Source organism: Ylistrum balloti, unplaced genomic scaffold (assembly GCF_031769215.1).
Source record: "Ylistrum balloti isolate Yb309-2 unplaced genomic scaffold, AGI_CSIRO_Ybal_v1 Utg370260, whole genome shotgun sequence".
In the NCBI taxonomy this organism is placed as follows: domain Eukaryota; kingdom Metazoa; phylum Mollusca; class Bivalvia; order Pectinida; family Pectinidae; genus Ylistrum; species Ylistrum balloti.
Genome location: NW_026782205.1, coordinates 1 through 26,926, shown reverse-complemented (window position 1 = coordinate 26,926; position 26,926 = coordinate 1). Strand labels below are relative to the sequence as shown.

At 40.4% G+C, this 26,926-nt stretch overlaps 1 protein-coding gene across 1 annotated transcript in view; it reads right to left on the bottom strand.

The window, feature by feature from the left end:
• The window catches only part of LOC132552600 (cyclin-dependent kinase 16-like), a 62,849-nt gene extending 43,840 nt beyond the window's left edge, over positions 1 to 19,009 (bottom strand). Inside the window, exons 1-2 of the mRNA XM_060216787.1 lie at positions 18,863 to 19,009; positions 6,174 to 6,408 (exon numbers count right to left, since the gene is read on the bottom strand). Of these exons, the coding sequence (XP_060072770.1) occupies positions 6,174 to 6,408; positions 18,863 to 18,895 (268 nt within the window). The 5' untranslated portion in view covers positions 18,896 to 19,009. The remainder of the gene's footprint in view (positions 1 to 6,173; positions 6,409 to 18,862) is intronic.
• Between the last annotated feature and the right edge of the window lie 7,917 nt (positions 19,010 to 26,926).

Sequence of the window (26,926 nt, the reverse complement as noted above, 5' to 3'; positions counted from 1 at the left end):
CAGGCCAATGGTAGGCACATTAGTTGTCACTAAATGACACTTCAAGGTAGATAACTCTTGGACTTCCCTAATGGTTGAAAAACACCATGACAATTCTAGCAGGTAATATTTGCTGTATTTGGTACTTGGTTATGTTAGACAAAATGCTTTGTAATACCAGGTTGACAGTTACTAAATACGTATGGTAACTCCATGTCATGGTAAGCATAATTTTGTGATAGAATTAGCTTTTCCTAAGTCATTTCCACTGATGTATTATACAATGTTGAGAATTTATTCATTTTTCACAACTTTATTAGTAATAGCATGTGTATGCATGATTTTTTTCCAATCAACTTTGGTTTTTGAATGGTTATCTACCCTTTGCTATAGTCATTTTCTAAAAATTAGATGTAAGGGTAGAAAATGTGTATGAACTGAAGTAGTTGAGGTAAAATCATCCATGTTTATTACAGACGAAAGAATATATGGATATTTATATTACTATTACTCTTCAATGGGTGGCATTAATTATTAATTAATAAATTAATATGCCTGATATTTAACATTCCTTGTATGTCATGTGGAGTTTTTAGAAATAAACTCTACTTGACTTGAGAGGGACAATATTGTAAGGGTTGTGTCCCTTGCTATCATTTCAGTTCAATATAAATACTGATCACCTCCCTTGAGTGAGAGTTTAGTGTTGAAGTCTAAAGGTATGAATTCTTCACATAATACTACTGGGCAGCAACCAATGAAAATGTAGTTTAATGTTCAGTTAAATAACCTTGAAGTAACTGAAACACTCGATTTCATCGGTTTAAGAATTGTTTAATGTTTTTCATTGACGCTGCTAAATAGCAATATGTTCAGGGATAGTGATTTGGGGTGATGGCAGTATATACAAAGTTTTATGCAAAAAACTTACTCAGCAAAATCATGATGATCTGCAGGAACGGGCTGGGTGTATGCCTTATTTTATTGTCTGGTCATTTTATACTTAATTGTTAAAAGTGTTACATATATTGTATTTACTTACTAATTGTCAATTATTTCAAGACACGTGTCTTTATTTTCATTGCCATGACCTTTAAGGAAAGTCATCTTTAGGATCAAAGCAGCTGCATTGTTTGCTCACAATGTCACCTGCTGTTGAAAACACCCATTCACTAGTTCTTGGGACTGTGAGAAAATATTCTGCAATACAGGGTATCTGGCATCATTGTCACACAACCATTTGATTACAGTCAAGTGGAGGAGAGGGTTCGCTGAAATATCTTAGTACTTCACCAGTAACGATATTCAGAGGGGTCTTGTGTGCCGCTTCAGTACCAGTAATGAACACATCTTCAAATAAGTTGTTTACTATAGAACCAGTTCCAGAACTGACAATACCAGAAGGTCCAGAATCTTGGGATGAAGATGACTGTGAAGTAGATGGCAGCAGATCTAAAGTTTAGAAGTGTGGCGGGACACAAAACAACTTCTGAATGATCACAGCATGTAGTTACAGACTGTGAATGTCATCGACCTCGGGAGTGATTTGGACTTAAGGTTCACTGCTGAACTAATTAAACTGTTCAATTTCAGGATCCTTATACCTTGATTTCATGTTCTTTTGGATAGTCACTTTTAACTATCTGATAAGTGATGACTCTGTACCAACCAATTTCATTGACTTCAAAATCTAGGACTTTCTGGGATCAATTAGGGAAACTGTTGGCTGTTGTCTTTCATATCTTCTAGAATAGAAAAGCATCAAAGCGATTTGTTATGTCCTTCTCTTTGAGGGTGTCAAGTTCCTTGACATTTCCCGTACATCTCCACTCATTAAAGAAGCAGCATTAGCAGGCTGCTGCTCCAGGTATCTAACCATCAAATCAGCTAATGATTCAGCATGTAGTAACAGAAATAATGAGTTTGTAGTGTGGAAGTTTCAAGAGAGCTTGATTGGCTTTTAGTAAACTGTTGGCCACTGATCTTCAGTGAAAAAAATGCCACAATCCTTTTCACTCGACTCAAAAGATTCTTCATTAATCCAACACTCTTTGAGTAGCAAGATTAACAGTATGGGCTAGACACTTTATGTTGGGGCCCAGTCCAGCAGCCCTTATTGTTGACATTGTCAGTCACAATAGGTTCCTGTCCATTAAATCTGGTCAACCCCAACAACAGCACCTTCGAGAATTGCACCCACATTGACAGCTGTATGAGATTCATGTACTTTCCTTGTTTGTAGCACATGGGTAGTGTGCCGTTATACTTATATAACTTTCTATTGCCTGTGATGGCCATCCACCAGTTGTTAGAGCTATGTAACTAGTACTTGAAAGTTCAAACAAAACATGCAATTTTGTTTCCTTGTGCGAGAGAAGGAATTTTTTTTTCACTGAATTATGGCAGGACTGGACTCTTATATTTCGGTTCCATTGTATTAACCATTGTTTGGAAATCTGCATTTTCTACAATTGAGTAAGGCTACATCCTCAAATTTTCCAATCAACTTTGTGATTGCAGTTGCTCTCTCACTACCAAAATGTAGTAGCTTAGGCAAAATGTCACTTAAGTTGTTTTTGTTGCTGTGATGAACCAAATTTTTCATTTAGATGCATTGTTCAGTATGATGTTGTTTGGGATGTATCATAAGATTTATAGTGGCGCCTGTGTAATTTATGAAGTAATCACAAAGTCTACAACCTCCTAAATTTTTGTTAACAATTTCTTTCCAATCCACTTTATCACAAGGAAACCAAAATGTCATCACACAAGTGACTTGAAATTGACAGGCGGTGAGGTCAGTTTTTCCATGGCCATATTGTTTGGAACCTCGTAAGTTTAGAGAGTGCACTTAGGGCAATAACTCATTCATATTTAGTAATTTAATCCATCAATATCATATTTATTTCAATTTCCATCATTCCTCCAAATTTTGGTATGCATAAGCTGTGCAAATGCACAGCCAGACAAAGACAAAGATTGTCTACAGACAGATGGGGGGTTTAATTTAATGAAAAAATCAAAGCAGAGAAAAAACGAAAAAAAAAAAAAAAAAATACTGATAGATTACTGATGAATAACAGTTACATTAAATCTGGTGGGGTGGAAACTTTCAAAAGAGACAAATACCATATGGTGTTTCCTCTACCGTTCAGTCAGAAGTATGCATATATAGCCTATAATTATGGTGCTCACTTTCCCTTGTAAATTGGCAATACATTGTCTATATCTGTTCTTGTCAACTTTTTGGAATTAACATAGGAGGGATATTAAGCAATCACTGGGTTCCTTCTCAACAAACTCCAGAGTGTAACACCTTTAAACAAACTGATCTTTTTTTTTTAATTAGGAACCGATGTCTACCATGGGGGCCATAAAAAGGGAGTTTTTTGTCCCCCTAAACAGGGAAAAGCTGAAAGTATTATCCCTCCACATTTTCATTCCAACACCAAAACTGAGCTATATTTATGTTATAAATTAAACATTTCCTGTCTTCTTCTCTTTAAAAATTTTTAATGTAACAACAATATATCTGTCTGACAAAGTTGCCACAAAAAAAAAAATCAAAATTCATGTGCGGGTTTTCCTGAGTTGGTTTGCACTGTTCTGGATTAATCCATTCATTGCTGGGACTCATGGTTTGGCAAGGAGAAGTTACACACACCAGGTGCTCTGTTACCATAACATCTGATAAGACTAGGGCCTCCCATTCATGTTTCCACTATAGACTGATCACTGGCTGGGGGAAATCTAGGCCACAAGGTAATCTGTTATGAAATGTAATACCTCTCCCCCACAACACCATCACACTGGCAGAATCACAAGGTGGTACAGTCCGAACCACAGGGTGGAAGAGTCACTAAAGTCATCATAGCATCAGGAGTACAGTCCGAATCACAGGGTGGTACAGTCACTCTAGTCATTACAACATCAGGGGTACAGTTCATACCACAGGGTGATACAGTCACTCGAGTCATTACAACATCAGGGGTACAGTTCATACCACAGGGTGATACAGTCACTCAAGTCATTACAACATCAGGGGTACAGTTCATACCACAGGGTGATACAGTCACTCCAGTCATCACAGCATCAGGTGTACAGTTCATACCACAGGGTGATACAGTCACTCGAGTCATCACAGCATCAGGTGTACAGTTCATACCACAGGGTGATACAGTCACTCGAGTCATCACAGCATCAGGTGTACAGTTCATACCACAGGGTGATACAGTCACTCCAGTCATCACAGCATCAGGTGTACAGTTCATACCACAGGGTGATACAGTCACTCCAGTCATCATAGCATCAGGTGTACAGTTCATACCACAGGGTGATACAGTCACTCGAGTCATCACAACATCAGGGAGTACAGCCCAAACCACAGGGTGGTACAGTCATATAAGTCATCACAACATCAGGGAGTACAGTCCAAACCAGAGTGGTAAAGTCACATTCTGGTCATCACAACATCAGGGAGTACAGTCCAAACCAGAGTGGTAATGTCACATTCTGGTCATCACAACATCAGGGAGTACAATCCAAACCACAGGGTGGTAAAGTCACATTCTGGTCATCACAACATCAGGGAGTACAGTCCAAACCACAGGGTGGTACAGTCACATTCTGGTCATCACAACATCAGGGAGTACAGTCCAAACCACAGGGTGGTACAGTCACATTCTGGTCATCACAACATCAGGGAGTACAGTCCAAACCACAGGGTGGTACAGTCACTATCATGCAATCAAGTAGTGTTAAAGACTTTCCTCTATTTCTCTTACTGGGCCCTGCTCCTTCCACACCAGATGGCCAAGACTTTATGTCTACACAAGAATGATTCCCCTTCACCCAAGAATGCTTTAAACTAAATTTGGGCATTATCAATCTATTAATACAGTAGGGGTAGGATTTTAAAGAACTTGCAAAATTTCCCCTATTGGGCTCTACTGTTCTGACCACTGGGGCTGAGAACCGCTGTTTATAGAAACTTGGTTCCTCTTTCCCTAAGGATTATTCAGGCCAAATTTGGTCAGGATTTGTTCAGTTGTTCATGACTAGTAGCTTTGTTTAGTAAAAACATTGAAGGACACTGGACTGACGGATGACAGATCAAGTTAAATTAAAATACAGCATCCAAACTGCAGCCCATTGACCAGGGAATTATCAACATGGTTGAAGCAAAAATTTAGGCAGTAGGCAGTAACAAAGATATGATATGCAATACGATGGACTGGCTTGTGAAGGCGTGGCATATTGTGTCAGCACATTCTTTCCAAAAATGCTTTGGGAAGGGGGTGTTTACTGCCAATTAACTGGAGAATGACAGCGACCCTGATGACAACATTCCTTTGACAGAATTACAACTTCTCTTGTCTAAAGACAATCCTATCACGGTAAAAGAATATCTTAATATTGACAGGAGAAACATCAGAAGAAATTAGAAATTACGGAGGCAAACATTATCATTCAGTGAAAGGACCAATAATTCATACAACAGAGGTGCTGCTGATGATGATAATGAAGACGGCAGCAACCAACAAACCTGTGTCATTGATTGCAAGGCCTGGGAATGTCTTGACAAATTAAAATCATTTGTGCAAAATCAAAGTGATGTTGACGCTTGTATTTTTAACTTGATTAGCGATCAGAACTTTCATGTATACAATATATTACTGTATGTATATCGAAGAAATTTACAGGGCTAAAATTAACGAAAACCACATGTGTGTTTGTAATCTAATATATTCTTGATGTTGCTTAAATGATTAAGTTATTACACAGTTTTATTTATTTTTGGATGTATCAAATACCAAATGTAAATGCATGCACGACAGCACATCAGAAATACCAATTCACTTAGTACATGAAGGACAAAAGTATTTGAGCAGTCTCCAGGAATTTGTCATAACTGGGCTGGACTGTGTATCCAAACCTGGTAATCTAAGACAGACCTTATTTTTGTTTAATAAATTGGCTCTGAATATTGTTGAAGACTTTTAAAACAAATGCAAATTATTATATATCATGGTAGTAATTCACTGCTTTTTAACCACAGTTAAGAAATAAGGTACATATTGTACCTGATGAAAAGACTGTCATTTTAAAGTATAATGTTCTGAAATACAAATGGTGCCTTTCTACAGGCAGATTTTTTTTCTGAACTAACAACAAAAAAGACAGAACATCCCTACCTGCTCCATTTTCTTTAACACCATTAGTGTCGTCAACTGTCAGCTCAGCGAAGCTCTCATCCAAACCTCCTCTATCCCCACGGAAAGTCAAAGACAGGCGACGCTTCAGCCTTTTGATCATATTGCGTACGTCAGAGCGGGGTCCTGGAGCAGGAGTGGACGCCGGTTGTGCCGGTCTAGTGGAGGTGGCGAATAGGTGGAATGGAGGGGTGGACACACATCGGTGGGGCGAGGTCTGTAGAAACAAAATATATTGATATATAATGCACACATTATGCTGTAATTGCAAAATATGAAATTGTTTCATACAAGACTTTAAACTCTGTTATTCTTGCCTTGTTTTAAAGTTGGGAATAGGCAGATTCTCTCAGCCGAAAACAGTGCTATTTCCCAAAAATGCAGAAAAAGAATCAAAACATCTTTCTAATTTTCTAGAAAACATTACTATAATTTCCAAATTTATAAAGGCAAAGGTTGCTATAAAATTCTGATAGAAAAGACACTTAAAAATTAACTTTAACATTGCATTTCCTTGGTGTGGGATTTACAGTCTATATAATTGACTATCTAAACAAACATGAGGTGTGCTACCACAGTATATTATGTTTCCCTGCCAGTCTGGCTCTGTTAAACCTACCACATTTTGTTATTGCTTGTATTGACATCAGTTGTATATTTTCTGTCTTAAAGATGTTACTTATTACCACAAGTATAATCCCATCGAAAAGGAACCGCTAATTTAACAGCACATGCTTTCTGTCTTTAATTGCTTTAATCACAAAGTCATTTTGCTCACTCTTGTAAAATCTTGCATCAATATTGTTTGCACCACAGTAGTATACATGTATAGGTGTAAATATGTATTAAATCTTCTTGTCCTGTTTTGTACCCTGCATGTAGTTCTTTTCATAACATAATTTGATTCAATTCTAGATGCACTCTCCCCTCATTCCCCCTTCCTTTCCTTATTTTCTTCTCCTCTTCTATTTGTTTTTCATCATTCTTTTGTCACTTTTCCATCATAATGTAACAGTACAACCCAACAATTGACAACAATAAGTACCAAATACTTATTTTTTACTGCAAAAATACAAATAAAACTAATATTTATATTCCAATTGTATAACACTTAAATAACATACTAGTATAAGTAAAAGTGAAGAACACTTCCCATAAAAAATCAAAAGTGACACAAAATTTCAACAAAGAGCAATAATTCTGTAATAAACGGGTTTCGGGCCCTAAATTTGGTCTGCTGCACATCCCCTTAATTTGACCAATGTATACACCAAGTTCCATTATCCTATATTACATGAAAGCAAAGTTATGCTCTTGACATAAAAGGACAAACAGATGGACAAGCAACTAATATTTGCTCCCCCGAAAATATTCAGGGAGAATGGCAAACTACAACATGTACATGTCTGTGTTACAAAGCCATCCTGAAGCAATTCCAATTTTTCTGTCACTTTGTATCTGGAATCAATAGTGTTGCTATGTAAAATTCAAACTTATACAAGAAATTCCCAATTGTTTTCCAACTGATGACTGCCATTTCTCAGAACTGGTAAACCAAATGAAACAAATTTCTTTCACAAGAAAGATTTTTTTTATCCATTTGGTGTCATGAGATAATTTCTATTAATGTCTTAAGAAAAAACATTTTCAGTATTGAAAAGCAACCTTATTGAAACTTATTTTTACCACCCAGTGAAAATGGACCCTGTTGAGAAGTGAACCCAATGTCTCTACGGTTCCTGTAGAAATAGTTTAGAACCTTCAATCATATATTACTGATTAAATGTAGATATAAGACATGCGTCCATAATTGATCTAGGGTTCCTCCACAGCCCTTATGATCTGAACCTGTGGGTCATCCCTAGTCTCTGAGGTTTTGGCAAGAAAGTCAACTTGTGGAAACAGTTAAGATCCCTATCATATAACTCACTCATGACAAAAGAATTGACCCTGCTGTCATCCAAACTCCCTAGGGTCTTAGCTCTGGGGTCAACAAGTAAAAACAGATGATATCCCCACCCTATAACTACATATACCATTGTTAATTTTGCAAATTAAAAAGTTACACATATATGCCAAAGGTCGAAATGTAGGTCACCAAAGGTCATAGGTCAAACAAGTCATTAATATCAATTAATATTGCATACTTTTCCTTTGCATGTCATTACAATGGAAAGTTATGTCAAAGGTCAATATACAGGTCATTAAAAGCAACATGTCAAATAAGTTATCAATATCAATCGATATTGTATGGTTTTCCTTTGGATATCTTATTACAATGCAAACTTATGTCAAAGGTCAACATACAGGTCATCACAGGTCACTGGTCAAACAAGTCATTCATATCAATCAATATAGTATACTTTTCTTTTGCACATCTTATATTGTAAAGTCAAAGGATCCCATGTACATTTACTGCTTAAACAGGCAGTTACACAATAAAATGACCTGGATATATTGCTTGTTGAAAAAGGAATTGTAAGATCTCAACATATCTAACCCAAGAGACCTGTAAGGTACATAAAGTACATTACCATATTTGAGCAATAATTAGCAAAATGATATCTTAGCACTGTAGTTTCAGCACAAAAGAATGCTGAAACAAGATCACTACTAACATGTATAGAATTCAAATCAAGACCCTCTTTGAGAATCATTCCTAGCAAGTTTCAACTGAACCAGTGGAACTCAGGAGAAAGTGTTTATATGTCAAAAGTTTATGGCAGACAGCAAATGACAATTGATGAAGCAAAGGTCAGAGGGCTTATACTATACGCATGTAAGACATGGCCATCAGATATTATTCTCCATTACCCCGACTGTTAAAATTAACATACAATTTGTATAATTACTAAGATAGTCACTGACTATATAGCTGGTAACCAATGTAAACAGAACAAGTGAGAATATCTAATTGGCCTATATTGTCAATATAATATATACATTAAAACATATCCCACTATTATATGTACCTTGTAGTAGTGTCAACAAGCCCAAGGGGCCTGCATCGCTCACATGGAAATCAGTGCCTTTCACACATACATTATAACATTTCATATCTCTGACATTCAAAGTCTTGGTTAATTTAATAGGGGAAGTCATTGGAATGTTTCAACAATTTGACCCATGTAACCTTCAGCATGGGCCGAAGTCAAGGTCAAACATTGTTGGGCTTCAAACTAGTAACCTGCCGATCGATTATTATTCTACAGACCATTAATTGTTTAACCTTTCCACTCAAATGCTAATGAACGGAAAATGATTGAGCAAAAGCAAACAATCACTAACACAAATGCAAAATGGTTGATGATAACCAAAAAAGGTAAACGCAAAACGGAAAACAATAACGTAAAACGGACAACACAAAACTAATTAGGATAGACCTGTAATAGATCAACAAATTATATAATTATGAAGCTGGATCTGTATGATGCTATGCACATATTGTATACATGTGGGACTGTGCAATCATGTTTATACACCTTCCATACAATTTGTTTTGCTAGGAATGATACACAGATCTATGCAGTAGTAATTAGTATAATGTTGTAATAAGATAGTCATTTTGTTGTTCTCCCTGTGGAAAAGACTTTCCTGTTGTTTACTCTAATATGTAAGGAAGTACCTTTTCTTCAACCCCAAGAAAAAGAGGTTTCACACTTTACACTTCAAGTTTAAATAAAGATCTTTACAAACACATTGCAATAACATATAAATTCCTCTAGCAGTGTTAGTACTGTAATATCATTTTTCATTCCAACTGTGTAAAAGTGGATGTAGATTGACATTGGTTACTGTTAGATACCTTCTCATTTCTGTTAAAATGGACAATTGACAATTTGTGATAATATCGAAATAAGGATAAATCTAAAGGAGGCCAAACAGGCCTAAATTGCTTAACTACTTTATAGCTTAAAAAACTTTTCTAAAAAGTTGAAATCCTACATTTGTACATGCCACTAATATGCATCATCACTTCGGTCAACATTCCTTGTTGAAAAAGAAATTTTAAGATCTTAATTCATTTGACCCAAGAGACCTTGAAAGTAGGTCAAAGTCAACCATTTGAATAAATTTGGTAGCTCTTTATCCAATTTTGTCAAAGAGCACAAAGAAATGGTCTTTTTAGTCTACAGACTGATGTGGTTTTTCAGTGTATAGACAAGTGGCCTTAAGATAAAGGCAGTCTTTCAGTTTATAAACAAGTGGCCTTAATAAAGATGTGATCTTGATAAAGAAGTGGTCATTAAGTTTATAGACAGGTGGCCTCTATATAAAGGTGGTCTTTAAATTTCTAGACAGGTGTCCTCTATATAGAGGTGGTCTTTAAGTTTCTAGACCGGTGGCCTCTATATAGAGGTGGTCTTAAAGTTTCTAGACAGGTGGTCTCTATATAGAGGTGGTCTTGAAGTTTCTAGACAGGTGGCCTCTATATAGAGGTTGTCTTTAAGTTTATAGACAGGTGGCCTCTATATTGATGTGGTCTTTAAGTTTATAGATAGGCACCCTTAACATAGATGTGGCCTATATATAGAGGTGGTCTTCAAGTTTCTAGACAGGTGTCCTCTATATAGATTGATTAAGAACTTTGATTTAGATACATTCTTTTGTTATGTATCATGTTCTGTTGTTGATATCCCAAGATTACTTACAATTGTTTTACTTTCTAGTTAAAAAAATCAATTCTAGATCAACATTTCTATGGCTAATGATAATATAGTAATGATAAACATATGTTTTCATCAAATTATCATCATACATAAAGTTTTCAGTTTGCACTGTCCCTCAACAATATTTCACATTTTGTACATTACTAAGATTTAAAACAACTGTTATTTATATACTAGGTACTGTTTAAACAGTGAACAGACTAGTGTATTTATAATCTATTGTTTGTTTATAACACATTACATCCTGCTAGTAAATTCTTATCCTAATTGACAGAAAATCTCCTATATTTCTATTCTTAAAGTCTTTTTCTATAAAAATCTATTAGAAACCCTAATTAATCTTTAAATCATGTGTTGCTCACCTAAAAGTCTTGTCACAATTGGTTGCCTAGGTAATGTATTGATAGGTCATTTTGCACAGTATTACTCATCAGACCATTTTATTGATTTAGGCACATATTGTAATCAATAAACAAACCACATCACCAATTTCTCCACAGGCTTGATTCATGTTCCCTAACAGAGTACCAGGTAATGACAAGGTATAATAATATCCATACACATTTATCATTATGTAACAAAATGATCATCCAATCAGATTTACACCTTATCTGACAGAAATTATTCATTTGGACCTGCAGACTCATGATAAGTAATAAGGGTGGTCAAATCAATACAGATTTAATCTTTGAAGTCTATGTGAAATAGGGGTAGCTTGATAGATATTTATATATTAAATGTATTGAAGGTAGCATAACTCCATATTGAACAGAACATGTAATAGGGCTGGACGTAATATATACAGAACATCACATACAATGGAGGGTGGCTATAATACATACAGAACAGAACATGTAATGGAGGGTGGCTATAATACATACAGAACATGTAATGGAGGGTGGCTATAATACATACAGAACATGTAATGGAGGGTGGCTATAATACATACAGAACATGTAATGGAGGGTGGCTATAATACATACAGAACATGTAATGGAGCGTGGCTATAATACATACAGAACATGTAATGGAGGGTGGCTATAATACATACAGAACAGAACATGTAATGGAGGGTGGCTATAATACATACAGAACATGTAATGGAGGGTGGCTATAATACATACAGAACACGTAATGGAGGGTGGCTATAATACATACAGAACATGTAATGGAGCGTGGCTATAATACATACAGAACACGTAATGGAGGGTGGCTATAATACATACAGAACAGAACATGTAATGGAGGGTGGCTATAATACATACAGAACATGTAATGGAGCGTGGCTATAATACATACAGAACATGTAATGGAGGGTGGCTATAATACATACAGAACATGTAATGGAGGGTGGCTATAATACATACAGAACATGTAATGGGGGTGGCTATAATACATACAGAACATGTAATGGAGGGTGGCTATAATACATACAGAACATGTAATGGAGGGTGGCTATAATACAGAACAGAACATGTAATGGAGAGTGGCTATAATACATACAGAACATGTAATGGAGGGTGGCTTTAATACATACAGAACAGAATTTGTAATGGAGGGTGGCTATAATACATACAGAACATGTAATGAAGGGTGGCTATAATACATACAGAACAGAATTTGTAATGGAGGGTGGCTATAATACATACAGAACATGTAATGGAGGGTGGCTATAATACATACAGAACACGTAATGGAGGGTGGCTATAATACATACAGAACATGTAATGGAGGGTGGCTATAATACATACAGAACAGAATTTGTAATGGAGGGTGGCTATAATACATACAGAACATGTAATGGAGGGTGGCTATAATACATACAGAACACGTAATGGAGGGTGGCTATAATACATACAGAACATGTAATGGAGGGTGGCTATAATACATACAGAACACGAAATGGAGGGTGGCTATAATACATGCAGAACATGTAATGGAGGGTGGCTATAATACATACAGAACATGTAATGGAGGGTGGCTATAATACATACAGAACAGAACAAGTAATGGAGGGTGGCTATAATACATACAGAACATGTAATGGAGCGTGGCTATAATACATACAGAACACGTAATGGAGCGTGGCTATAATACATACAGAACACGTAGTGGAGGGTGGCTATAATACATACAGAACATGTAATGGGGGTGGCTATAATACATACAGAACATGTAATGGAGGGTGGCTATAATACATACAGAACATGTAATGAAGGGTGGCTATAATACATACAGAACAGAATTTGTAATGGAGGGTGGCTATAATACATACAGAACATGTAATGGAGGGTGGCTATAATACATACAGAACACGTAATGGAGGGTGGCTATAATACATACAGAACATGTAATGGAGGGTGGCTATAATACATACAGAACAGAATTTGTAATGGAGGGTGGCTATAATACATACAGAACATGTAATGGAGGGTGGCTATAATACATACAGAACACGTAATGGAGGGTGGCTATAATACATACAGAACATGTAATGGAGGGTGGCTATAATACATACAGAACACGAAATGGAGGGTGGCTATAATTCATGCAGAACATGTAATGGAGGGTGGCTATAATACATACAGAACATGTAATGGAGGGTGGCTATAATACATACAGAACAGAACAAGTAATGGAGGGTGGCTATAATACATACAGAACATGTAATGGAGCGTGGCTATAATACATACAGAACACGTAATGGAGCGTGGCTATAATACATACAGAACACGTAGTGGAGGATGGCTATAATACATACAGAACATGTAATGGGGGTGGCTATAATACATACAGAACATGTAATGGAGGGTGGCTATAATACATACAGAACATGTAATGGGGGTGGCTATAATACATACAGAACATGTAATGGAGGGTGGCTATAATACATACAGAACAGAATTTGTAATGGAGGGTGGCTATAATACATACAGAACATGTAATGGAGGGTGGCTATAATACATACAGAACACGTAATGGAGGGTGGCTATAATACATACAGAACATGTAATGGAGGGTGGCTATAATACATACAGAACAGAATTTGTAATGGAGGGTGGCTATAATACATACAGAACATGTAATGGAGGGTGGCTATAATACATACAGAACACGTAATGGAGGGTGGCTATAATACATACAGAACATGTAATGGAGGGTGGCTATAATACATACAGAACACGAAATGGAGGGTGGCTATAATACATGCAGAACATGTAATGGAGGGTGGCTATAATACATACAGAACATGTAATGGAGGGTGGCTATAATACATACAGAACAGAACAAGTAATGGAGGGTGGCTATAATACATACAGAACATGTAATGGAGCGTGGCTATAATACATACAGAACACGTAATGGAGCGTGGCTATAATACATACAGAACACGTAGTGGAGGGTGGCTATAATACATACAGAACATGTAATGGGGGTGGCTATAATACATACAGAACATGTAATGGAGGGTGGCTATAATACATACAGAACATGTAATGAAGGGTGGCTATAATACATACAGAACAGAATTTGTAATGGAGGGTGGCTATAATACATACAGAACATGTAATGGAGGGTGGCTATAATACATACAGAACACGTAATGGAGGGTGGCTATAATACATACAGAACATGTAATGGAGGGTGGCTATAATACATACAGAACAGAATTTGTAATGGAGGGTGGCTATAATACATACAGAACATGTAATGGAGGGTGGCTATAATACATACAGAACACGTAATGGAGGGTGGCTATAATACATACAGAACATGTAATGGAGGGTGGCTATAATACATACAGAACACGAAATGGAGGGTGGCTATAATACATGCAGAACATGTAATGGAGGGTGGCTATAATACATACAGAACATGTAATGGAGGGTGGCTATAATACATACAGAACAGAACAAGTAATGGAGGGTGGCTATAATACATACAGAACATGTAATGGAGCGTGGCTATAATACATACAGAACACGTAATGGAGCGTGGCTATAATACATACAGAACACGTAGTGGAGGGTGGCTATAATACATACAGAACATGTAATGGGGGTGGCTATAATACATACAGAACATGTAATGGAGGGCGGCTATAATACATACAGAACATGTAATGGAGGGTGGCTATAATACATACAGAACATGTAATGGAGGGTGGCTATAATACATACAGAACATGTAATGGAGGGTGGCTATAATACATACAGAACATGTAATGGAGGGTGGCTATAATACATACAGAACAGAACATGTAATGGAGAGTGGCTATAATACATACAGAACATGTAATGGAGGGTGGCTATAATACATACAGAACAGAATTTGCAATGGAGGGTGGCTATAATACATACAGAACATGTAATGAAGGGTGGCTATAATACATACAGAACAGAATTTGTAATGGAGGGTGGCTATAATACATACAGAACATGTAATGGAGGGTGGCTATAATACATACAGAACACGTAATGGAGGGTGGCTATAATATATACAGAACACGTAATGGAGGGTGGCTATAATACATACAGAACATGTAATGGAGGGTGGCTATAATACATACAGAACAGAATTTGTAATGGAGGGTGGCTATAATACATACAGAACATGTAATGGAGGGTGGCTATAATACATACAGAACACGTAATGGAGGGTGGCTATAATACATACAGAACATGTAATGGAGGGTGGCTATAATACATACAGAACACGTAATGGAGGGTGGCTATAATACATGCAGAACATGTAATGGAGGGTGGCTATAATACATACAGAACATGTAATGGAGGGTGGCTATAAAACATACAGAACATGTAATGGAGGGTGGCTATAATACATACAGAACATGTAATGGAGGGTGGCTATAATACATACAGAACATGTAATGGAGGGTGGCTATAATACATACAGAACATGTAATGGAGGGTGGCTATAATACATACAGAACAGAACATGTAATGGAGGGTGGCTATAATACATACAGAACATGTAATGGAGGGTTGCTATAATACATACAGAACATGTAATGGAGGGTGGCTATAATACATACAGAATTTGTAATGAAGTGTGGCTATAATACATACAGAACATGTAATGGAGGGTGGCTATAATACATACAGAATTTGTAATGAAGTGTGGCTATAATACATACAGAACATGTAATGGAGGGTGGCTATAATACATACAGAACATGTAATGGAGGGTGGCTATAATACATACAGAACATGTAATGGAGGGCGGCTATAATACATACAGAACATGTAATGGAGGGCGGCTATAATACATACAGAACAGAACAGAACATGTAATGGAGAGTGGCTATAATACATACAGAACATGTAATGGGGGTGGCTATAATACATACAGAACATGTAATGGAGGGTGGCTATAATACATACAGAACATGTAATGGAGGGTGGCTATAATACAAACAGAACAGAACATGTAATGGAGGGTGGCTATAATACATACAGAACATGTAATGGAGGGTGACTATAATTCATACAGAACATGTAATGGAGGGTGGCTATAATACATACAGAACATGTAATGGAGGGTGGCTATAATACATACAGAACATGTAATGGAGGGTGGCTATAATACATACAGAATTTGTAATGAAGTGTGGCTATAATACATACAGAACATGTAATGGAGGGTGGCTATAATACATACAGAATTTGTAATGAAGTGTGGCTATAATACATACAGAACATGTAATGGAGGGTGGCTATAATACATACAGAACATGTAATGGAGGGTGGCTATAATACATACAGAATTTGTAATGAAGTGTGGCTATAATACATACAGAACATGTAATGGAGGGTGACTATAATACATACAGAACATGTAATGGAGGGCGGCTATAATACATACAGAACAGAACAGAATATGTAATGGAGAGTGGCTATAATACATACAGAACATGTAATGGGGGTGGCTATAATACATACAGAACATGTAATGGAGGGTGGCTATAATACATACAGAACATGTAATGGAGGGTGACTATAATTCATACAGAACATGTAATGGAGGGTGGCTATAATACATACAGAACATGTAATGGAGGGTGGCTATAATACATACAGAACAGAACATGTAATGGAGGGTGGCTATAATACATACAGAACATGTAATGGAGGGTGGCTATAATACATACAGAACAGAATTTGTAATGGAGGGTGGCTATAATACATACAGAACAGGTAATGGAGGGTGGCTATAATACATACAGAACATGTAATGGAGGGTGGCTATAATACATACAGAACATGTAATGGAGGGTGGCTATAATACATACAGAACAGAACATGTAATGGAGTGTGGCTATAATACATACAGAACATGTAATGGAGGGTGGCTATGATACATACAGAATTTGTAATGGGGGGGTGGCTATAATACATACAGAACATGTAATGGAGGGTGGCTATAATACATACAGAACATGTAATGGAGGGTGGCTATAATACATACAGAACAGAATTTGTAATGGAGGGTGGCTATAATACATACAGAACATGTAATGGAGGGTGGCTATAATACATACAGAACATGTAATGGAGGGTGGCTATGATACATACAGAACACGTAATGGAGGGTGGCTATAATACATACAGAACATGTAATGGAGGGTGGCTATAATACATACAGAATTTGTAATGAAGTGTGGCTATAATACATACAGAACATGTAATGGAGGGTGGCTATAATACATACAGAACATGTAATGGAGGGTGGCTATAATACATACAGAACATGTAATGGAGGGTGGCTATAATACATACAGAATTTGTAATGAAGTATGGCTATAATACATACAGAACATGTAATGGAGGGTGGCTATAATACATACAGAACAGAATTTGTAATGGAGGGTGGCTATAATACATACAGAACAGAATTTGTAATGGGGGGTGGCTATAATACATACGGAACATGTAATGGAGGGTGGCTATAATACATACAGAACATGTAATGGAGGGTGGCTATAATACATACAGAACAGAATTTGTAATGGAGGGTGGCTATAATACATACAGAACATGTAATGGAGTGTGGCTATAATACATACAGAACATGTAATGGAGGGTGGCTATGATACATGCAGAATTTGTAATGGAGGGTGGCTATAATACATACAGAACATGTAATGGAGGGTGGCTATAATACATACAGAACATGTAATGGAGGGTGGCTATAATACATACAGAACAGAATTTGTAATGGAGGGTGGCTATAATACATACAGAACAGAATTTGTAATGGAGGGTGGCTATAATACATACAGAACATGTAATGGAGAGTGGCTATAATACATACAGAACATGTAATGGAGGGTGGCCATCACATATTCTGACTAGAACATGTAATGGAGGGTGGCTATAATACATACAGCACATGTAATGGAGGGTGGCTATAATACATACAGAACATGTAATGGGGGTGGCTATAATACATACAGAACATGTAATGGAGGGTTGCTATAATACATACAGAACATGTAATGGAGGGTGGCCATCACATATTCTGACTAGAACACGTAATGGAGGGTAGACCAGACCTTCATACAGTCATTGGTTACACAGCATCATCACTTTACAATCTTCAACACAAAATACAAATAAACTCTGCACCACAGGTACACACATAAAATGGTATATATAGCTGGAATCTAAGCCAACATGTTTACACCAAGGCACACCAGTATGTATGCCCTGTACACAGTCTGTGCATAGTAGGCTCCCTCAACCTACTAACTTTAAAATATTTTCAAGAAGCTGGCTAAGTCAATTTGCCATACGTGTGTATGCATGTATACGTAAATGTTAGGCACCATTTGAATAAAGGAGACATGCCAGATCTATGCACATTGCAGATATGCAGATATCTGATCCAGACCAGAGTTCTGTATTGAGAACACACATGTACTGACCACTCAAACAGGTGGTCACTTCTTCATAATACAACAGTGCTACATACATGTACCTTGCCATCCCTTGGTACAAGCCTTGTCTGCATTGGTACCTCAGGCAACCTCTTGACATATGACCTTGGGTCCACTGTTCACACAACCTTGGACTGACCTTGGGAACTGTCACACAGCCTTGCACACTTAAGTCCAGTTTGGGGGTCAGGGGTAATGGGGTCCACTGTATACAAGCTGATGCTTCCATCAATGGAGGGTACCATGTAATACAGGGAGGGGTATGATTGACAAGGAGGAGGAGCTAAGCTATAGTGCTACTTACATAAATATGAGGAAGAAGAATGATTGACGAGATAAGACATCATATACACTTTTGGGGGGAGGATAAAAAGGGAGGAACTTTACACCTGGTAGGAAACTTTAGGGAAAAATGAATGATTGGCATAAAGGGTGACCTTCTGCGTATTGCAGGAAAGAGGTATATATAAGAGGCAGGTGGAGAATATTATGATTCAGAATTGTATACGGACTGGTGGGAGGAGTTACAGAGAGAACTACACTGGCAGTACTATTGTTTTATGTACACCTAATCCAGCAGCATTACTGGGATCAGGGAGTAGAGTAGAAACTGGTGATTGGGACATTTTGATAGGGACTGGTTTGTGCTAGATTCAGATAAACCCAGCATCACTCCTAAAAGTTTCTTTCCAAATAACTGGCCTCCTCCCAACCATTACCTATAGTGGCAGTGTATATAGAGGCCTGAATTTGCAGGCAGTAGCTAATGGTGTGCAAGACTATAAACAGACAATACACACAACTTAGTGGAAGGCTCAAACTGATCATGAATGGGCCTTCTAAGATAGACAACTCAAATCAAGGGAGTATATAAGTGAGGAACAGGATTCATGATAACACGTCCACATGCACATAGGAATATAGTTACTGAAGTGTCCAGTTCTTCTGATTTGCATACTTGCACAGATGGTCAGTTAATGTCCCGGTTTTTTTTTAATAATTTTTGATATTATAGACGAAGTGTTTGGACCTTATTCAGACACCATATCAGTCCCAGAGACACCATTGATCAGGTATTGATTGTGATTGGTTTTACATCTTTTTTCCACTTAAAACAATGAATGGCAATATGGTTAACATGAAAGTAGAGTTATATCTGTTACTATTATCTTCTCTTACAGAATCTAATTGTTCATCAAAGATCAAATCCTCAAATCAATCCAGTGGCCTTTTGTCATACATACTTTTGAAAAAAAGTTCATATTAAAAGAAATAATAATTAAATATGAACTTAAATATAATCATTGTTTTTTTTTCTTTTTTTTTTTAACATTTTCTTCGAATTGGTAGTGTCATAAGAAAAGAAGTTCTTATAACACAATCAGTAGAAGATTTGAGTGCGACATCTCCATGATTACACAGTCACCTTCATCAGGCAAATGACCAGTGTGGAGCATATCAGCACTGATATGGTGTACGAGGTGGTACAGAATTGACCAAGTTTTTCAGCTGCACTATAATCCTATGTACGCTATGGTTGAAAACAGTGTGACAAGAAGGCTGACAGATTATAGAAAAAAAACAACAAAAAAAACAAAGGCTATGTGTTAACACTTGGTAATAGACATATGATGAAACCATGCTAAATAAGTGGGTAATTAACATCTATAAGTAACAGCTCACACACGGCGACAAAACATTACATGCTAAGGGTTTGAATTATCCCATCTTCTCAGACAAAATTCCAGTTGATGAATTTATTGTAGCCACAGAAATGGTATGTAAGATCTTCAGTTACACTGAGGCAGATCAACTAAGATTACAAGTGACAGGTGTCTTAAAATCTACAAAATTACCAGCAAACAATATATCAAAGGAAGAACACATGGCACTTACTGAACAAGGTCAAATCTATCATAATTTTACCAGCAGACAAAGGGAAAGCCACAATCGTCATTGACACTCACAAATAAGAGAACAAAGACATGGCTATGCTCAAAGACAACAAAACATGAAAAACTCGAGAACAACCATACCCAAATGTTCGAAATGTGCCTGGTAGCTGTGAGGAAGATACCAATGCCACTATGCCATTCCTTGACACCATTTTTGTACAGATTGGTGACAGTACTATCAAAGTATTGGTCTATAGGATAAAGACTCACACGCACAAATACCTCAACCAACAATTGCACCAACCCTTACACCAGAAACTGGGTGTTGTATGAACCTTGCTCAACAGGTGTGAAATGATTGTTACAGAAGAACAAGGCAAGAAGCATGAACAAATTCATATTCATAGCACCATGAAAACATGTGGATACCCAGATTGGGCAATCCTGAAAGTAAAAGTTAACAATGAAACCTCACAAGACTCTTCAAAATATCCTAGTTCATCCTAAGGATTAAACTCCCAAAAGAACATCATAAATGATGACTGAAGGTCAAAGTTACAATGTCACATTTTGAATTTTGTTCTATAAACTGTAATATTTTTATTATAACATTCTAAAGCTAATTTGTTAGAGTTGAAAGGTCAGTGTCACAGGTCAACATTTGTGATTATATATATTCTGAGCATCAACAAGATCATCAGTTCAGAAAATGTGTCAGGTTTCATCCCAGAAACCTAACAGACTTATATCTGACTCTAAGCCTTTGGGTTCATCCAAGAAGTCATCAGAATATTATAAAAAAATTGACACTTTTGACCATGAAAATGGGTCAAAGTAATTCATTTTGGCAAACTTCATCAGGCTACATCACAGGAAATTACCAAATTGAAAATCATGACATTAAGATCATTGATTAAACTTGAGGTTTTTAATGTAAAACCAATTTTCATGATGTAATACTTACCATAACTTTAGTATGCAAATACAGTACCTACACCCATCTTTGTATCCCAACAACAAAAGATTCAAAAGAAAAACAATCCCGCCCTCCCTACGATCCATGAGCCATCACGGCAGGAACGCAGAGTGATCTCCCTTCCTCTAATAACCTTTATGGCGTAAACCCCACAGAGGGGCAGCCAGGCAGATAAGGAAGAGGGGAGGATAGGGTGGGACTCCATAAAGTTATGGTAAGTATTACATCATGAAAATTGGTTTTACATTAAAAAACCTCAATTTCATTTCAGTAATAATTACCATAACTTTAGTATGCGAATTCGTCTTACCGTAGTGGTGACTAGAAGCCAGGCAGCCCCTTCAGCACAACCAAAGTAGTAGGGAGGGAGAACAGAGTGCTAAAGTGAAGGAAGGGACCTCTCTGTGAAAGAGCAGGTGTACCCACATGCCGCCGTACGGAAAGACATGGCCCGGGGCTAACGAGGAGGCCCAGCCACTGACTATGCCACCACCAAAGGTCCCAATGAATACAGGCCTTCTGAGTGGGAAGCTAGGGATCACAGATAAAAATCTGTTAAGGTATCCCTGCCCTGCCAGAATACTGCAGACATGACCTCCTGAAAGGAGGACTCATTGAGAGAAGGGCCCAGGATGAAGCAAGGGCCCTGACCTCGTGAGACCGCGCTTTCACTCTCGCCCGAGCCAGATCATCAAAATGCTCGTAAGCATACTAAATCACCTGGCAAACCCACCTGGAAACCGACTGTGAGGAGATATCTCGTTGCCCCTGTTTAATGGGCAAAACAGACGGGATCGAGAGCCCCGCCCCCCCCTGGTTTTATCAAGATAAAACCTAAGAGCCCGACAAGGACAAAGCAACCTATCTCGCTCCTCCGAGCTAGTCACAGCCAGGATCCTGATGGGATCGTGCGAGAACCCCGGAACCTGATTCTTCGCTAAAAACAACTCTATTCATAGCAAAGCCTCTGATTAGGGCAGAAAGAGAGGAGGACTAACCGATCTCCTTCCTGCCATAACAAGCAAGAACTCTGGCAATAGCTGTACGATAGCCAGCAATAGTGCCAGGTGGCAGATAGCGGTACCTAAACAGAGAGATTAGGAATTCCGCAATCAAATGCAGAGGCTTCGAATGAATAAGCTTCCTTGCCGACACACCAATCACAGAAGATCATCCAACGTGACTGGTAGACGGCAGAAGAGGAAGCCCTGATTGATTGCTCAATGCAATCTGACACCTCTTGAGAAAAGCCTGCCTTGGCGTGGCTTCCAGAGATAGCCTCAGCGCGTGAAGGTGGAGGATCTCTGGTCAAGAGTGTGTCGTTCTGGGCCAAGGCTGGCGAAGGAGATTCGGTCTGGTGGGGAGAGCCAAGGGCTCCTCCACCAGAAACGACAAGAGCTCCTGAAACCAAGCTTGCCTCGGCCACAGAGGGGCTCTCAGAAGTAAGGAGCAGTGATGCTCCCAGAACTTCTGTAGAACCCTGCCCACCAGGTTGAAGGGAGGGAATGCATATGCATACGTCCCTTCCTATTCCAGAGAAAGGGCGTCCACAGCCCACGCCTTACGGTCTGGGACCGGGGAGACGAAGGTTAGCAGCTGGTTGTTCAGGGAAGTGGCAAACAGGTCTATAATAGGTCTGTCCCACGCCTGACAATTCCCCTTGAAAATCAAGGGACACAGCTGCCATTCCGTCAACACCGGCTGGTGGCGCCTGGAGAGTGGCCACCAACACACTCAGCCTGCCAGAAAGATGCTTGACCGCTATGGTCAACTGCATGTCCTGGCAGAGAAGATGGATGTGGATGGAGAGGGCACACAGGACATGAGACCTGGTGGCCCCTGTCTCTCCAGATACTCGACAACTGTTGTCGGTAGCCACACTTTGGACTGCAGGATACCCCTAAAGGACTGCAGAGCCAAATGAACAGTCTCATCTCGAGTACACTGATGTGCTCCGTGAGTTATTCGCCAGACCACTCCCCCATCGAGGTAAGCTCACATTCCTGTCATGAACGCGTCCATGAACAGGATCATAGAGGGGATAGGCTTGGTCAGAGGTACCCCGTGGAAAACGTTCTCCTGAATGGTCCACCAGCAAGAGAACTCCCTGACCGACTGGGTAAGCGGGATCCAGGCCTCCTGGATGACGGAACCCAGTCAGACAGGAGGAACATCTGGAGAGGTCCGATGTGAATCCTCCCTAGGGGGACCACATATGCCAAGGAGTTGAGATACCCCAGAAAACTGAGGAACCAATGTACCTGGACAAGCGACCAAGTGATGAAAGTCAGAGCCAGAGCCCTGACCTTCTCAAACTTCTCCAGAGGTGGAAGGGCTAAGCCCCGAACCATGTCAAAATGGTTCCCCAGGAAGAAGAAGTCCTAATATGAAGGAACCTCTGACTTCTCTCTGGAAGGAATGAAGCCGACTCTGAGCAAGAGTTTCAGGACCAGACGAGTGTCCTTCACTAACGATTCCCACACCAAAAGAGGCATGAGGGAGTCGTCGAAATAGATGTGGACGTCTATTCTGCAGGAGTGAAGGAAACACCAGCAGCAACTTGGTGAACACCAAAGGAGCTGTCGTGAGCCCCAAGGGCATCTCTGCCTTGGCAGCATGGTCCCTACTTCCTCCTGGAGCACCCGTGCCCTTTCTGAATCCCCGGGAGGAGGAAAGAAACAAAAACGGCCAGGAGGCGAGGGACGAATCCTGAAGAAGGGGAATACCTAGACCCTCCCTGACCACCGACAAAAGCCCAAGCGTCCTCTGTAATATCCTGCCACTAGGAAAGGAAAGCAGAGAGACGTCCGCCCACAGGGAGTTCCGGATGGGGCAGATCGAGCCCCTGCCAGACCAGAGAATCGTCTGCCCACCCGGAGCCTGAGCCTGCAGGAGAAGGACATGAGCCCGGGAAAGGAGAACCACCGTCCACCCGGCCATACCCTTCGCCTTTCGCGGCCAAGAAGCAGAAATAGTCAGGAACCCTTCTTCTTGCCCCCAGGAGGTTTCTTACCCTTCCTACCCTTCCCCTTGTTGCCGTTGAAGTGAGGTTGGGACTTGGGCTGTGCAGAAAACTGAGCAGCCGAAGACTTCGCCTTCTTCTTAGGAGGCACTGACCCCTGCGAGGCACTGGCCTTCTCAGCCTGAAACCTCTTCACCAGAAGTGCTGAGGCGACCGAGTCCTCCTTCATATCCTTCTGAACCCAAGGAAGAACTCCCCTGAACAGGGTAGAGCCCTAGAAGGGGGCATTCAACAAGCGGAAACGGTAGGGTTACTGGACTGGGCGGAATTTCAGAACTGAAAACTGCCTAGCCAACACGGCATTGACGAGCAGAGAACCTGCAAGGCTGCCGTGTCCTGTATGTCGGCTGTTCTGTCTCGGATAACCGACACTCAGGCAAATCGGATACCCTGTATAGACAAACTGTCAGGAAGTCTATGTATGACAGAACTTGGATGGAGAGGTGCAACATTCTCTCCATCCTGTGGTGCTCTTTGGGATCGAGCACCACCTGGTCCACTGATTTGCCGGGCCAGGCAGCCAGCTGTCTCAACTCCAGCTGTGCTGGTTGAGAGGCCAGCTGCCCATCATGTGTGGCATAGTCGGAAGCTGAAGCCTCCGACAATTCACCAACACTGAGCTGCAGACCGACAAACCCGAGAGCACGGGTAGAGAAGGAGTCCTTCTCTAAAACCGGAGCCCGGGCCGTGGCCAGAACCGAAGACATGATATTGCCTTCTGGCAGAGACCGATCTGAGCGAACGGAAGCCCGAGGAGCCACCAGGGAACCCAGAAGGATGGTGGATTCAGGCGCCGACGATGCTGAGGCGGTGGGCAAACCTCCGCCCTGAGAATCCGGGAGATGTTGGCCCGGAGGACCCGCATCCCAGAAAGCACATGCTGAGCCTCAGCTTCAGCAGTCTCAGGGCCATCTTCCCCTTGTGAACCCTCTTGGCCCAGGAGAAAGATGAATGACATCGTCTTCCTCTGCCGAGCCCGCACCCTCGATGTCCATCTCCTCCTCAATAGAGACCGAAGTCCCCTTGGGAGGAACAGGGGCCGCCAGAGGAGCCATCTCCGCAGAGGGGAACTCCTCTTTATGGCATTTGGACGCAGCGCGACCAACAGCTGTAGCTGTAGGCTTGGGTCGGAGACCCGAAGCCGACCCCTGTGAACAGGAGACCGACGGGTCCGCGCTGGAGGCGGAAGTCCTTAAGGTCTGGCAAACCTTTATAGGACCGGCCAACAAGGCCCCCGAAGTAGCAGAACATTGGGGGGATTCCGCACTGCTATAACATCTCCTAGAGGAGAGACCAACCCCTATGGGTTCCACGAGTGAAGACCCATGGGTAAAAACCCAAACCCCTGAGGGAATGGGAACGGTCCAGCGGGCCGGGAGTGACCCCAGAACTGGCCAAGATGGCCTGCCTGAGTCTGGGGCTGGACATCCTGTCCAAAGGACCAGGATGAACCGCCACTCCCACCAGGTGGAAACCCAGACATGTACAGGCTAAGCCCGTAACTGCTGAGTAACTGTTGGTACCCAAAACCATCCGCAGGTTGGCCTGGGCGACCCAGGAATAAGTGCCCGCAGGCACCCCTACTCCCTGAGCCCGGGGGAAAGGGAGACCGGAAACCGGACTCCTGGCCTGAAGCCCCAAACCCTTGGAGGAAAACCCCCTGGGAAACCCTGCACTGGGAAATCTGGATTGGGACGGAAGTCCCAGAGCCAGAAGCCTGTGAGGGTGGGAAAACAGACCCCGCGCTGACACCAGGATTAGTGAACTCAAGTGTCACTAATCCCCGTAGCCACAGACAATCCTGACAAAAAGTCTGTGGCCCCTGAACCTATACCCGAAGGCACAGTTCCGGAGTCAAAGCGGCCCCCACCAACGACGCCACCTGGCGTGCCGAGGTCCCTGAAGGAATCAGAGACCTCGACCGGAAGTCCCTTTCCGACGGTAACACCGCCGCCTATCGAGAGCTACCGGCCAATTCGACCCTTGACTGCGCCGAGTCAGGGGTCGGGCTGCCCCCCTACTCCAGGACGCACCTGGACAGGGGAGCCACCCCCTGCTGAAGGGCGGAGCTCGGTGGAACGAGAGCACCCCCAGCAGGAACGCTCTGGTTCAGAACTTCAGGAGGGAGGTCTTAAAAAGCTTACTTCCCTTACCGGAAGAAGAGGACGAATCCCTCTTCCGGCGGAAAGTTAGCTGGAAAGGCATGGGAGCC